The 15,193-nt window shown below is 40.1% G+C and overlaps 1 protein-coding gene across 4 annotated transcripts in view; it reads left to right on the top strand.

The window, feature by feature from the left end:
• The window catches only part of espn (espin), a 40,223-nt gene that overhangs the window by 12,140 nt on the left and 12,890 nt on the right, over positions 1-15,193 (top strand). For 2 of the 4 annotated variants that reach the window (XM_030733011.1, XM_030733010.1), the window contains exons 5-12: positions 155-286; positions 1,762-2,017; positions 2,500-2,795; positions 7,357-7,515; positions 9,580-9,811; positions 10,839-10,892; positions 14,051-14,196; positions 14,475-14,849. In XM_030733011.1, coding sequence (XP_030588871.1) covers positions 155-286; positions 1,762-2,017; positions 2,500-2,795; positions 7,357-7,515; positions 9,580-9,811; positions 10,839-10,892; positions 14,051-14,196; positions 14,475-14,849 — 1,650 coding nt within the window. The remainder of the gene's footprint in view (positions 1-154; positions 287-1,761; positions 2,018-2,499; positions 2,796-7,356; positions 7,516-9,579; positions 9,812-10,838; positions 10,893-14,050; positions 14,197-14,474; positions 14,850-15,193) is intronic. The other 2 variants (XM_030733013.1, XM_030733012.1) reach the window with 1 other exon arrangement.

The following is a 15,193-nucleotide window of genomic DNA, read 5'->3' on the forward strand; positions in this document are numbered from 1 at the left end:
TACTGCTCTGTTGCAGTGCACACTGGACAAAAATACAGTTTTTTACACGCAGTGTCCATCACAGAGTTTTTGTGTAAATTGTTTTTGTCATCATTAATTGAAGCTGAGTTTAAGCAGTGACATCTCTTTCACAAACACTGTCAATTCCTTCCAGTGCTGTCAGATCCTTGTAGTTAATGGAGTGGATCTGGGCATAAGGGACCAGGATGGCTTCACCGCAGCAGACCTGGCCGAATACAACGGCCACTCCCAGTGTGCCAAGTATCTGCGCACTGTGGAGAACATGGTAAGAGTTGTGTCCCACATGTCTTTCTGCATGACTTCCCTGTTAACAGTGCCATTTTTTATTTTATTTATTTATTTATTTATTTATTTTTATTGGGGGGTGGGGGGTTGTAAATAAATTTTAAATTCTGTGTAAGAAAATGTAAAAATTACAACATAATAATTTCATAATTTCATGCTAGTCAAGGAAGGTTGACATGTGACAAAATTATGCAGATAGATAGATAGATAGATAGATAGATAGATAGATAGATAGATAGATAGATAGATAGATAGATAGATAGATAGATAGATAGATAGATAGATAGATAGATAGATAGATAGATAGATAGATATTTTTGTTTTGTGTAAACTTGTGCAGTGACAAACAGGTTTTCATTTCCTCTTTGCAGTTATTCCACAGTGTTACTCACTTTACTGTAATGTTGATATTTACTGTTGAACATCTAGTTTTCTATGGTGATGATGGTTTTATCTCCTTTAAAATCCCACTGACCTTCAACCGTTTAGAGCAGTGACTCCCATCAGAATCATCCCTAGACCAATAAGGGTGTAGTAACCACTGCCTTATGTGCAACAATACTTGTAAAATTTGAGTGATTGCATAAAAGAGATCATTCTTAACTTCTCAACTTTGGGACATTGGATGTTTTTTTAGTTTGATTATTTTTAAAACATGAATTAGTCCAGTGGGAGCTCTGCGCTTTCATTTCTAAAGAAAATATGCAAGATTTGTTCTAGACAGAAAAAAACTTAATGTGCATGAATTTTTATGTAGTGACTACATAAAAATGTTTTTTATGTTTTGCATAAAATGATTCCTTTAGCTTGAAACAAAACACAATTGTAATAAAAAAATAAAATAACACAAACATTTCAATAACATTCAGGTGTCACTGAACCAGCCTCCCCTGACAGACTTCAGTTTTTCTCAGCTAATTAGTCAAGCTACCTGACACACAGTGGTCTCCATGGCCTTAACCCTCTGAAGTTCCTGAGTGGCCGGGGGAATAATTCTTCCTCACACAGCTCCTTTGGCATTAGCAACATATTTCTCCCTTCTTGGGCGCTTTCCTTTGAGGCACATTCAGCCAATTGAGTCCTGCGTCCTGGGAAAAACAAGAAATCTCCAGCGCCTTTCTCACCAGCTATGAGATGTTTCATTAGTGTTCTTATAATGCTGTTCTCATTGTTTAAGTCACCAGAGACTGAGAAGCAGTGAGATTTAAGAACTGATGAATGAACACGCAGATTGATATAAGAGCCAATTTATGAGCCTGGTATAATGACCCTGTATCTTTCTAGATCTAAGAATTAATGAACTGGATGTGTTTTATTAATGAGCAATTAATAATTAATTACTGCATGAATGTTTTTTGCTGCTTTTTAGTAGTGTGAAAATGATATCCACATAGTAGACAGCTCAACAGAACAAATTAAATGACACTTGTGTTCATAAAACGTACCCTCTCACAGAGCGTGGAGCACCGTGTTTTGTCCCGGGATCCCTCGACAGACCTTGAGTACAAGCAGCCAGACTCTGGCCTCTCATCCCCAAACACCACCATGCCTCCTTCCACCCAGGCAGCACACTTTGACATCGGTTCACCATCCAGCTCCCTGTCCAACTACGACTCAGCCAACTCCAGTCAGTCCAGCACTGGGGAGAAGAGGAGCAGCTTAACAGCGTTACGAGGCCCACCTGCTCAGCTCAGCACAGTTGCACACACAGGTTTGCTGCTCTTTACACACTGAGGATAGCATTTGTATATTTTTCAAACAATTTAAAATATCAAAGGCTGATGAGCTGGACAGTTAATTATATTTATAATCAGATCATAAACAGAATATTGCATGAAAGCCTTGCTAGCTTGTCTTTAGCCATAGACCCCTGGATGATTATATTTCAAATATGGCATTTCAGCAATTATAATGTAGTCAGCAAAGTTCAGGTAACAACATGCAGCAGTTTGTTTCCTTTTGTGTGATGTCAAAGGTGCCATACTGGTGCTGCACCCTAGTGGTCTGTGTGCAGACAGCTTGTTTCAGATGGAGAGGTAGACTTCAATAGTGTGACATTCACGTTTTCTTATTCATCTTTCAGTTGGGTCATTAGAATTGGAACTGGAGGAAAAATGTCACCCATCCATTTTTTAAATTAAAAATAGCAGAACACCATGTTTGTCTTCCTGTAACAAGCTGTCATTGTCACAGGTGCTTCAGAGACAGCCATTTCAGACATGCAGGCATACATGGATATGCTAAACCCAGACATCGGCTCTGATACGCCCAAGAAGAACGAGGTACCTGATGACGCAGCCTCCAAGTTTCCGCCACCACCACCACCATGCTTTCCGCCACCGCCTCCCCCGCAGTCTCCTCCAGCACCCCCTCCGCCCCCAAGCTACCCGGCCCCACAGCCTCCTCAGGAGCCATCAGGAGCTGAGTTCCTTAAGGTCAAAAGCAACTTGCGGCGTGTGGATAACAAATCCAGAAAAAAGGAGGCGCCGGTAAGCTCAAGAAAAGCTATTTGTAGGTAGAGTCATGAGGTTGTGCAAATATTTCCTCACCTAGAGGAAAATCGTACAGAAAACTGCATTTATTTAGATCACTGTTTGTGCAGTGATCTCTAGGGTTTCACAACCTGGATTATTTATAACACAAGACTCTCTTCATTGGCTCCCTGTTAAATCTAGAATAGTATTTAAAATACTTCTCCTCACATACAAGGTCTTGAATAATCAGGCCCCATCTTATCTCAAAAAACTTATAGTACCATATCACTCCAAGTGAGCACTTCGCTGTCAGACTGCTGGCTTACTTGTGGTTCGTAGGATACTTAAGAGTAGAATGGGAGGCAGAGCCTTCAGCTTTCAGGCCCCTCTTCTGTGGAACCAGCTTCCAGCTTGATTCGGGAGACAGACACCCTCTCTATTTTTAAGATTAGGCTTAAAACTTTCCTTTATGATAAAGCCTATAGTTAGGGCTGGATCAGGTGACCACCCCTTAGTTATGCTGCTATAGGCCTAGGCTGCTGGGGGGTTCCCATAATGCACTGTTTCTTTTCATCCACCTTATTAACTTTGTTTATACTCCACTCTGCATTTAATCATTAATTGTTATTAGTCTCTGGCTCTCTTCCACAGCATGTCTTTTTTCTTTCCCCTCAGCCCAACCGGTTGCGGCAGATGACTGCCCCTCCCTGAGCCTGGTTCTGCTGGAGGTTTCTTCCTGTTAAAAGGGAGTTTTTCCTTCCCACTGTCGTCATGTGCTGCTCATAGGGGGTCGTTTTGACTGTTGGGTTTTCTCTGTATTATTGTAGGGTCTTTACCCACAATACAAAGCGCCTTGAGGCGACTGTTTGTTGTGATTTGGTACTATATAAATAAAATTGAATTGAAATTAATTGAATTGAAAGACTAACAGATAGCAGCACAGGAATTCCATGTATTTAGTTTATGAGATTGATGCACAGCACACATCTTGTTGAGATGGTTGGCAAATAGTAGCTTAAACAGGCTCCCTTTACTTTAGTCAAACTTCATATATCTTTAATTTTGGGAAAACACCAAAAGTGACACAGTGTGAACAGTACTAAAGAAACAGAAGGAACAGGCTGTTTGGGATAAACTGGCCATTAGTTGCTATTTTCCCTTGTGCCTAATCAGTGGAGCTATAACTCTTATGAAACAATGTGCCTTGTCTGGATACCCACAATGATGTTATTGTGTTAGCATTGCTAACGAGGGTGAAGAAGATGCTCATTACCGTGGCAGGGCTCTGGTTTGACGCACACATAATGGTGGTTGTGATGGGTTTGATCTTAATGCCAGTAATTAATCTGGCCACAGATCACTCAAAAATGTTTAAAGAGCTGACAAGGGGCAGCCATTAGGACTGGCATCAACATTAGTGTCGGCACTGCTTTTGGTGGTTTAGTGCTGTTGCAAAGTATTAAAAGCTGGTTGCGTAGATGTAATTCTAATTGAAATCTAAAGGAGCTGTTCTAGGACACCACAAACAATATATGCGCTGTATTTTGTTTTTCTTTTTTTTTTTGCTTTGCATCCATTTTTGCAAGAAAAAAATATTGTTTGAAATATTGTTTATCTTGCACAGTAACTGTCAAAGCAGCTCTGATTCAGCCAGTTAATCTTTAAAAGCAGAAATACTGTGAAAATGTCAGGAAGCAGCAGAGCTGGCTGCCTAAATAAAAAAAAAATCAGTTGTTCATACAGGGGCTGTGTGTATAGGTCTTCTATGCAAAGTCAGTTGTTGTTCCGGGTATCATGTCCACAGTTAGTGAGAGTGTCTTTTCACCATATATTTTCTCCATGGTGAGCTCTGTGTGCATTTGTGTCTATGTGCATGTGCCATCAGCCATGTGGGGCTTTTAATTAGTACCCCCACCCCTCCCTCCCTTCTTTGTACCCAGGTGACCTTCCCAGGGTGTGCCATCAGTAACAATTAACAATTGAAAGCACAAATAAGATCACTGTGTGCTATATACATGAGAGAAAAGCAACCTACCTTGCAACAGTGAAGAGTAACATTTCACAATCACGTATTGGAACTTGATGTGCAGAAAACATATTTTAAAAGCTTAGGAATAATTTACTGAGGGTGCAGGAAACCCATTAAGGGCAGTTTGAAGTGAATATGGAGAAAAGTGTGACTGGCTTTCTCTGATGCTGCGTGCTTCTACTCATTTGTCTCCATTTGCTTTAATTTAATGTTTTACATTTGCCTTTTACATTTGCCTTCCACAGTCCTTCCAGAAAAACTTAGACTTTGAACTCTCACTTACATTTATGTGAGACTTACGTGAGATTTTTGCTGCTAATTCTGGGGCTCTGAAAGCTAGAATATTCTCATAATCCTAAAGCCTGAGAGATTTGCATGCAAGTGACCACAGTCAGGCAAACACATGGGTGTTGGTGCTTTGCATAAGAGAAAACGGGCAGAGTTTAGGATTGGTTGGTCTACAGGTTAGTAGTGACATCACTGCCAGCACTCTGGCTGGCCCAATAGGTTATTGATGAGGCCTGCAGGTAAAGTGAGAGGGCAGGTAGAGTGACAGGCGTAGCACTGAGCAGAGAGGAGGTGAAGCTCTGGATCTGGTGACAGCTACTCTCTTTGCTCTCTTGGGTTTTGTGGATGAGACTGTCTGTATTGGAGGAGAGCTATATGAGAGAATTCTTAGCGCTAAGGTAAGGTGTGGACAGGAAGGCTTTTTGCATTTGGAAAAAGTGCTGTCGAAGAAAGCACAAAGAAAAAAAGATGCCATAAATGGTTTCTCATATTTTGACTTCTCTCCAGGTTCTGGAGCTGTTGTATGATTGACTAATGAATGTGTTGCATATAAAGTCATGCGTAAATTATACACTTTGCTTTTTAAAATGTTATTTTAGTGGTGTGCTTTTAACTTTTAGAGGATGTCAGCATATTTTAATAAGGCTGTGTGTGATCAGAGGCATTCACAAGGCTGCATGCAAATGTGCTTAACATTTTCAAGTTGTGTTAGCCTATCTATCTATCTATCTATCTATCTATCTATCTATCTATCTATCTATCTATCTATCTATCTATCTATCTATCTATCTATCTATCTATCTATCTATCTATCTATCTATCTATCTATCTATCTATCTATCTATCTATCTATCTATCTGCATGGCTGTGGATGTGTGTGCGTGCGTGCGTGTATATAAAACATATGACTTTATGCTGAGAGATAGATCTATATAATGGGAAGAAAAGCTGCCTGTGTGCGTACATCTCTGTGACTGATGGGGGAGGGGCGGCTATAATGCTTTGTACATTTGCTATTGTTGACCCTCCTCCCTGGAGGATGACAAACCATTTGTAGCACTCCCTAGCTCACATTACTCTCCCACTTGATGAGTGCTCAGGGACCATTTCTGTGACAGCCGACATGAGTCAACAAAGTTAAATAGGCTTATAAAAACTCAGAACATGACACCACAGAGGAGAAGAGGTCAGGGGTCAGCTGTCAATTACTGGTTATGTTAACACTGTGCTCTTGTGTGGATTTTGTGTGAAGTCGTGACCAATGCACGCATTGCAATGTAAATTACCACAAGTCTGTTGCCTAGCCCTGAATTTGAAAGGCAAAGTAATCGTATGTTTTGCTTTGACAACTTTCCCACACTTGTAGCTGAAAGCTTTCAAGGTTCATTTTGGAAGTTAAACAGTAAAAAGATGCTTTGTTTTCTATCTCTACACAAATCATTTTGTAGTACACATTTTTTTTTTGACAAACTGATTATTTAAAATTTATAAAGTATTAATGAAGTTTGATTTTAGTTGAGTACTAAATGCAAATTTGAGGCATTTTGCATTAGTAAAATCTTCCCATGGACAGACTGGAAAAGCATGTTCGCCATAATGCAAGGTGATCGCATCCATTGCTACTGTCCGGTAACCCAGTAACTCTCATGTACACTTTAACCTACGGACAGTTTCTTTTAACACCAAGTAGACGGTAAAGACTCTCAGACTGACAGCTTTGATATCCTGCCTTTACAGCTCCAGTTGTTGGGTAGAAAGTGAAAATGCATAGTTAAAGGTTCTCTCACTCTGCTCTTAAGGAAGGGTCTCCCTTACACTGATGCTGCATGTGAACCATTATGTTCTTTGGATCAGTAGATTTTGCATGAAAAATCAATGTCTATGTTATCCTTGAACCAAATTAAGGCCTTGTTCTGTTAATCAAATAAAGCCACTTTGGTCACACAAGAAGGCTAATCTGGCAATACAGGCTGGTAAAGATGTTGGACACAGTGTCACAGAATGACAAGTTCACTCCCAAAGCACTGATCATAATAAGTCATAAAAACAATTATTCAACATTAATGATTTACCATTCTTGCCATTGTTCATTGGTAACAGTCATTTTAGACTTAAAAATTTCCCTCACTGTTTTTACATGAGCTGTAAAACAAACCCAAAAAAACTCATGTGAGTGAACATTAATCACTCATGTGAAAGTCAGTTATCGAAATTTAGAGCTAATTATATTTCTTCTTTCTGCTGGAATCTTTTAATCAGTTGACTCTTGGAGAGAGCCACGACAAATTGCGCCGTGTGGATTCAAACAGGAAGTCAAGGAGCTTCAGCAAGCAGCCCAGCACTGGGGACTACTACAAGACCCTGGGTAGTGACACAGCTGAGCCCTGTGGGAGCAAAATCATGGCACCCAACGAGGAGGTGAGACCGATCTCTGCTATTTATGAAAACTGTATATGGTTGAAATGAAAATATATCGTTCAGTGTGTTTGTTGTTCTCATCCTGGAAACACGGAAATAGTTTTAACACAAGGCAGTTCATTAGTGTGTATAATACAGAAATATTGTGTGTTTGCAGCCAGTCATGTGACATCCACTAGAAAGTTATCTCTCAAAAATAGATAACTAACAGTTCATTAACTAATTCTGATGTGATCATAAATGTATTAACTTTTTGATTATATTATTTTATTCTGCTATAATTCTGTCATTGCAAATTGTGACGTTGGAAGTTAGTACATGAGCTGGAATTCTGATGGATGTAGGGTTAGTAGTGGGTTAATATGCTGTGCCTTGGTTGTGCTATGAGGACGCCTTTTCTCCTTTTTCCTTTTCTAACTCCTTATAAGGTCATTCCAGTCTGAGGTTTAACTAGCTGATGATGCATTCGGTTACAAAACTGGCTGCACTATTTGCCTAAGCGTTGCCACTCAGCATGTTACATAATGTTGCATCCTCCTGAGCTTTTGTTTGCCACCTGATCCAAATTACCCCTTATTTACATTGTCTTTTGATTCTCCAACCCTCTGTGTAAACTGACAAGGAAGTCACCAATGAAAGGACCCAGAAATGAAAATCCCTCTGAATCACTTATTTGTTAGTTATAGTTTATTCTTCCTGGTCAGTTTGTAGATTGTAATGAAATGCTTTTTATTAATGTAGGCGTTATTTATTTCCTTGGTTAGTGCTTACACAACAGTATTCATGGGTGCCCAAAAGAAAATTTCTGTTTGCGACTGCATGTCATCCCCAGTATTTAAGGTAAAACTGTGTGCTTCTTGCCACATACCTTCACAGGCAGCTGAATGAATAGAATCTGGCAGACTCTCACCAGCATCCCTAGAGAGGTGTTCTTATAATCTCATGGGTATCAGGGGTGGGGGTGTTTTGGGTGACATGGGTTATAATCCTCATTGAGCCAATTAAGGCCTCAGTGGGGCCCCTCCTGGTCTCAGCAGAACCATAGCAGATGGACTGGCTAATCAGCGGAAGCGGCACGTGCTGCCAAGACCCATCTGGACATGGCCATCCCCCTTCCAACTCTCTGGGGAGGTTTGAAAAGTAAAGGCGGCAACAATGACAAGCACGCGTCTGAGGAATAAAAGAGGGGTGGGGTCGAGTTAAATGTCATGGTCTATTAATTTGCCTCCATTAGAGGTACGGCACACTTTCAGAGTGTGTCAGACACATGCATGGGGTGGGGGCAGGGCGGTGACAGATGGCTGTTTTCCCCTCAGACTTTTCCCCCTTGAGATTATGTCATATTAGCTGTTACTAGCAAAAGGGTATTGTGTGGTTATGAGTTGATTAACAACAGCCGGAAGCTGAGGGAGGACATCTCTAATCGGGCCGTGTACATCTGGCCCCGTCAGCTGCCTCTGTGCAAGAATTTAAAGCTGTCTCACCTTCACAGGAATTTAAATGGGCAAGTTTTACTTTAGTTTAAGTTTCACTATTTAGTTTTTGGTTGATAATTTAAAAAAAATTTAAAACATAGCAATTTTAATAAAAAAAAATATGATTCAGAAAGCAGATGGTTTGAATTTAATTCATTCTGTTGGGGGGGTTATTTGCAAGATAATTTTTTGCTATTTGTAAGTCTCAAGATCTAAAAATATTGACTTGATAACTGAAAATTTCAAAAATTTTTTGCTAATTTTCTCAGCATTTCGAGTTAGTATGTCTCAGACCAACTGTAACCCTAATTTTGAGATATTAAGTCAACATTTCAAGATAACCTAAAATTTTGACTTGCAGACAGCAAAAAAACTCAAAAATAAAATCAGTGGCCAAAACCAGATCCCATCCAAAGGAATCCAAATAAATGTAATTAGAGGAGGCAAAAATAATTAATGTAGGCACAATTTTAATTCTCAGTGTTCAAGATAAAGTAGTGTTTCCAGTTAAGCAGACAGAAAAATGGAATTTTGAGGACAAAACCTGTGGTTCAAAAATGAGTGACATTTTCTTATTTTGTTGGATCAGGGTTCTGTGTTATTGGAGGAGCCTACCGACAATCCCGCCCAAAGCTCTGAAAATGGCACTACAAATGAATCTGTCCCGCAACCCCCACCTCCTCCACCGCCACCTCTTCCCCCAAGCAATCCAATGCCAACACCCCCTCCACCTCCCCCTCTGCCTCCAGAGATGCAAACCCCCCAGAATAATGCCAATGTCACACCCAGCAATCAGCGGCGCCCATCTTCATCATCAGGAAGTAAGTGCACCAAACATTTTTTTCTTTTATTTACACTTTTTCCCCTCCTCTTTACTTCCTACTTTATTATTCCTAGAAAGCGGAGACTGATGTATTAATGGGCACCAAGTAATCACCCTGGGTAAAGATGAGTTGAGGCTGACCCTAGTATCCTAAACAACAGATTATAAATTAATGATGTTGAGCTAGCATTACCCTGAGAACTGGTTTAGTGTTCAGCCATTTCCTTAAGTGCCCTGGATGCAGTCTGACGGTGCACATGCTACTCGAGTTGCGGGGAAATTGTAACAGTTGCGTAAGGTTGCTTTTTAAGTCCTAAAAATGGGGAATCTTAAAATAAGTAAGTGTTTTAAGATTCATGATTAGAAAAAAAATCTATCCTCGTTGTGATGTTGATCAATCCTTTGTCTCTTCTAACTGTAGAAATTCTTTCTTATAATTTCACCTGGCAAGTTTTGAATATGAAGTTCCTAAATGTAACTATTATTGTAGGGTCTTTACCTTATAAAGCCAAGGCAACTGTTTGCTGTGATTTGGTGGTATATTAATAAAAATGATTTGAACTATGACAGATACAGTTTTCAAGTTCTTGTAGCTGAGATTCATCATTCCTTGCTTAGATATCTTAGACATAACTACCTGCTTACATGATTAGTCAATAGAACTACAAGTGGACTACAAATGCAAACCAGAAACTGACCGAACAGCTTGTCCCTTGCTTAAAGAATCTTCTTAATCATAGCCAACAGATATTACATGAAGAGTGACAAGATACAAAATATGAGTTTTTTTTTATCTTGTGATTATAAATACATTAATGCTGTTTGATTCAAAACTGTCATTTTTTAATCCAGCGTCGCTCTTCTGCTTATATTGCCCAGTCATCATTCTCACCATTAAATCCTTTAATACGTTTCTGTTTACATGTTCTTTATTTCACCTGCTCGCTCTCCATCCATTTCTCTCTGTTTTGTTTCTTTTGTTTTTTCCCCCTCTCTTCTTGCCTGCCATGGTGTGCTCCGTCAAGGCGGAGATAACTCTGCCTCTCAGGCGGAGGGAGGGGCACTTAGACAGATGAAGAGTAAGTACAGCCTGTGAATCGGTTGCCTTTAAATGAAACCAGTTCCTCCTGCTTCACAGTTCTCCTTCACACTTGCATAACACTTGAAAATAATTGTCTAGAGAATCGTAAACTGTCCATAGCTTGTCATGTAACTCATTTGCTGCTTTTTGTTGCTAATTTACATTAGATATTAACTTAGCTTATATGCATCCAATTTGTTAAAGCTAAAATGCATCATCTGTACATCATGTACAAAGCAATCAATACCACCATGATCACTAGTAAAAAAGGTTAGAATGATGACCCAAACTTTTCTTCAATACTGCGCTTAATGTTTGTTTGTTTGTTTGTTTGTTTGTATAATCCTGTTTAGTTCTTTAGATTGTCTTCTGTGAATTAAAAGCAGTCACTGTATAAACTGTAGGTTTTTCATATAAAGCTGTTATATTGATCATTTTAGCTTCATAAATAATGAGTTTCTTCAGTATAGTGAATATTTTTATTCTTTATGTACCTTTACCTAATGCAATAAGGCATTTATGTCAGTACAGTTAGTAGTAGTAGTAGTGGTAGTAGTAGTAGTAGTAGTAATGTGGTGTAGCTATATTACAGTTAAAACAACATTTAAAAAAAAGTTTCTTAAAATGTTTCTCCTTCAAACAAAGCTTTATTGCACCTTCAAAGTGGCAACAGCACAAGTATGGCTAATACAGCTAAGTGACAAATACCACTAAAGCTGTTGAATTTTAGTTACACCTTTTTACAATCTCTTTGTTTTATCTTTACGCTTTGTTCAGCAATTATCCAACTGTCTCATCTGTTGATGCTCCTTCTACTGTCTAATGGTAGGAGAGCAATAAATGACTCAAAGCTAAAGAGGAGTGCGTGCTCGCTAATGGCATGAGTTGTGTCATAAAATGAAACACCACCAACACGCCAAAGAGCTCAAGATGAATTTTCAGCTCAGATATTCGTTGAGACGACAGCAGCAAAACAGGTGGCTAACTGGAAATGCTGCTGCAATAATGGAGATCGTTACGAGTTGTCTGTGTAGGTTCTTTATTGTTCTGTTTTTCTTCCATTAATCACCAAACAAAAGAGGAGTTTACTTTGTATATTGTACTGCACAGGCCATGAAATGAAAAGCCTTCCATACATCTCGGAGCAACAGACCAGGTGGTTGATATAAGAGGTTTGTGCAGCACTGTAGATGACTGGAAGCTCCCTGTTGTTTTCTGTTCCTAAGGGTGGAAAGAATCCTGCTTTTTTTATATTATAGGACACAGCTGACCGTAACAGATGCAGCAACACACGTACAAACACGTCACACTGTTTGTCCACTGTGGGAGCTACGAGCAAATGCCCTCTACCTCTCACACCTCCACCCTCTTTTACACTCAAGCCCCCAGGCCAAATACAGTTGTGCTATAGAAGCTTTGCGATCTTTGACTCAAAGACACACATCTGAAAGTTGTAAGCACACCAACTTCAATCCTGTTTTTTTTTAAACTTGATCATTAAAGTTAAAGTTAAAAAAAAAATCATGCTTATTTGCGACTGATCTAGTTACCTTTTAATTGAGGATATTTTCATTGGATTTTTAACTGCCATGTGATGCATCGAACTGTTGAAAATTCATTTAAATAGCTGTCACATGTTGCTGTAAGTGTGTGAGAGGTCTGTTTAGCCCTTTCTTTTTTGTCCACAAGCTTTACACAGGCTACAGTTTCAATCTGTTCAAATTCACACTGTAGGCTTAGTGGTGTCACACACCAGCCTCTCTGTCTCTCTCTGTGTAATCCAGAAAATGTGAGCTGCAGCTGCATGTATGTATATTTAAACTGTTTATCAGGTTTGTTGAACTGAATCATGGGCTGGCCGTGTGGACCGAGAAGCCGAGGATTGAAAGGGCTGACTGTGTGTGTGTGTGTGTGTGTGTGTGTGTGTGTGTGTGTGTGTGTGTGTGTGTGTGTGTGTGTGTGTGTGTGTGTGTGTGTGTGTGTGTGTGTGTGTTAATTCCTCGCTGGCTTGCCAGTGGCTGGCTGTCACTTCCAGTTACTGGTGATTCCTTTAGATTTCCCCCAACTGTGATGATAGGTCTTTAATGGAAAGCTGTTCTCTCCTCCCCACAAGAGAGACACAGAGACAGGGAGAGCAGGGAGAGTGAGGAGGGGTGACACGCTAGCAAGTCTTTGTGTCCAGCTGGAGCATTGTGGTTTCCTCAACAGGGAGCACTTTTAGAGGAGGACTTTTTTTTTTCCATTCACCACATAGAGGATGAGCAAACAATGAAGGACTAAGGATAATCATTTTCCAGGAAAATAACAGACACTAAAACAGGTGAGGTGGCTCTTTGTGCATTTAAACTAAAAAATAGTCGATTTAAATGCTGGGAAATAAATATGCTTAACTGTTAGTTGTACACTACAGTGTACTCATTTGAGCATTTTTCATTTACACCTTAAAAAAATAGAACAACTGCCACAGTGGTGCTTGAATACAGTACTATTTGGTTATTCATGTGTTAGTGTAATCCCTTTAAAAAGCTGATATATTTGGATAATTGATGAGTAAATCAGCAAGCAAAGATTGCTAAATTTTACATATTTAGATACTGCCTGATTGACACTTAATGCGAATTTTATCTTTTCTTGAAAAAGAAAAAAGAAGTTAATTTTCAGTAGCATTAAAATAGAGGTTGTAGTTGAAGCCTGTAGTTTATATATATATGGTTAGGTGACACTGAAAGCGACTGTGTCCCTCTATTCTTCTGTAGTGAAAGTGTATTTAATTGCTCCTCCTCATTTAATCCTGGCTCACTCCAGCTGTTGGCTGATTTACGTAATAATTGCCCAATGAGATTTATGTCCCCGGCAAACATTCGACCCCAACAGGCATAAAGGCAGATGCCAACCAGAGTAAACAATCTAAAAAGAAACTTATCTAGCTCGTCCACGAGTGAGGGTTTAGAATACCATTATGACCTCCCATCATTGTCCGACATGCTCCAGGTCAGCATTGTTACCTCGCTGATTGGATAAAATATTTAACAGTGAAATGCCACACAACCCCTCTTCTCCTCATCAGTGTATCTCTCTCGCTCTGTCTGTATCCAGCTCTCTCTGTTCTGTCTATCTACCCGGTTTCACTTGTCTCCTCCATCCTTTTGTCCACAGGCACAAAATCTTTCAACATGATGTCCCCCACGGGCGACAACTCGGAGCTGCTGGCAGAGATCAAGGCAGGGAAGAGCCTCAAGCCCACACCTCACAGTAAAGGCTACACCACTGTGTTTTCCAACAGCGGGCCCACAGGCAACAATGTAGGTCACCCAGCTTCGTCAACTACAGACAGTGACTGTTAAAGGACGGATAATTCTAGAATTAACCCAGTTTTTACCATAACCAGGGAATTTGATGTCACTTTGTCTATTCTAAATCAACTACATATAAGTCCAAGCTACATATAAATCATAAAAGATAAAAACTCACTTGATTTTAAATCTTCACTAGGATAGCAGTAATACCTTCTTGCCATGTGCGTTAACATGTTTGTGTGTCCTCTTGTTTTCTTTCCATCTGTGTCTTTATTTACCTGCAGGAAAACACCACATCTCCTGAGAGTCGGTCATCTAGCCCACCAGCCAAACCGGCATCCCCTCCACCACCAAGTGCACCAGTGACCTCACCACCCACCACTCCGAGCCCCAGCCCCAGCCCCACTGGCTCCGGATCTGCCAGGACCATTTCGACCTCTGGAAGCTACGAGCAACTGTCCTCCAACTCTGTGATCAACGGAAACAGTGGTGGAGGCCCCGCAAAAGAAGATTCAGGGCGGAAGACAAGCCTCACAGATGCTGAGGCTCTAGTGCCCACTCATGATGAACAGGGGAAAGCCATCCCTGAATGGAAAAGGCAGGTGATGGTGCGCAAGCTTCAGGTCAAGATGCAAGAGGAAGAAGAGCACAAGCGTAAGGTAGGCATGATGGCTAAGTTTTGTTAGCTATCCCATTTGTGGTCCTATAAATTTTAAAATGTACAGTAAAAGTTATATGTGACTTTTGAATAATAAGCAAAGCAAAGGGGATAGCTGGCGCTTGGATTTGAGTGTGGAAATTTGAACCACAGACAGTATAAAATATGGCCACAGCTACCGTGATGTCACCCAATGGTTTCTGAAGTCCTGTTTTGAAACCTCAGGATGAGCATTTTCTCCATTGCCATCTTGATTGCAAAAAAAACTGATGTGACAAGGAAGTGTGGGTCTAACTGTGAAACTGCACTCTCATTGATTAACAAGTCTTTACCACAGATCATCTA

Source organism: Archocentrus centrarchus, chromosome 7, assembly GCF_007364275.1.
Source record: "Archocentrus centrarchus isolate MPI-CPG fArcCen1 chromosome 7, fArcCen1, whole genome shotgun sequence".
In the NCBI taxonomy this organism is placed as follows: domain Eukaryota; kingdom Metazoa; phylum Chordata; class Actinopteri; order Cichliformes; family Cichlidae; genus Archocentrus; species Archocentrus centrarchus.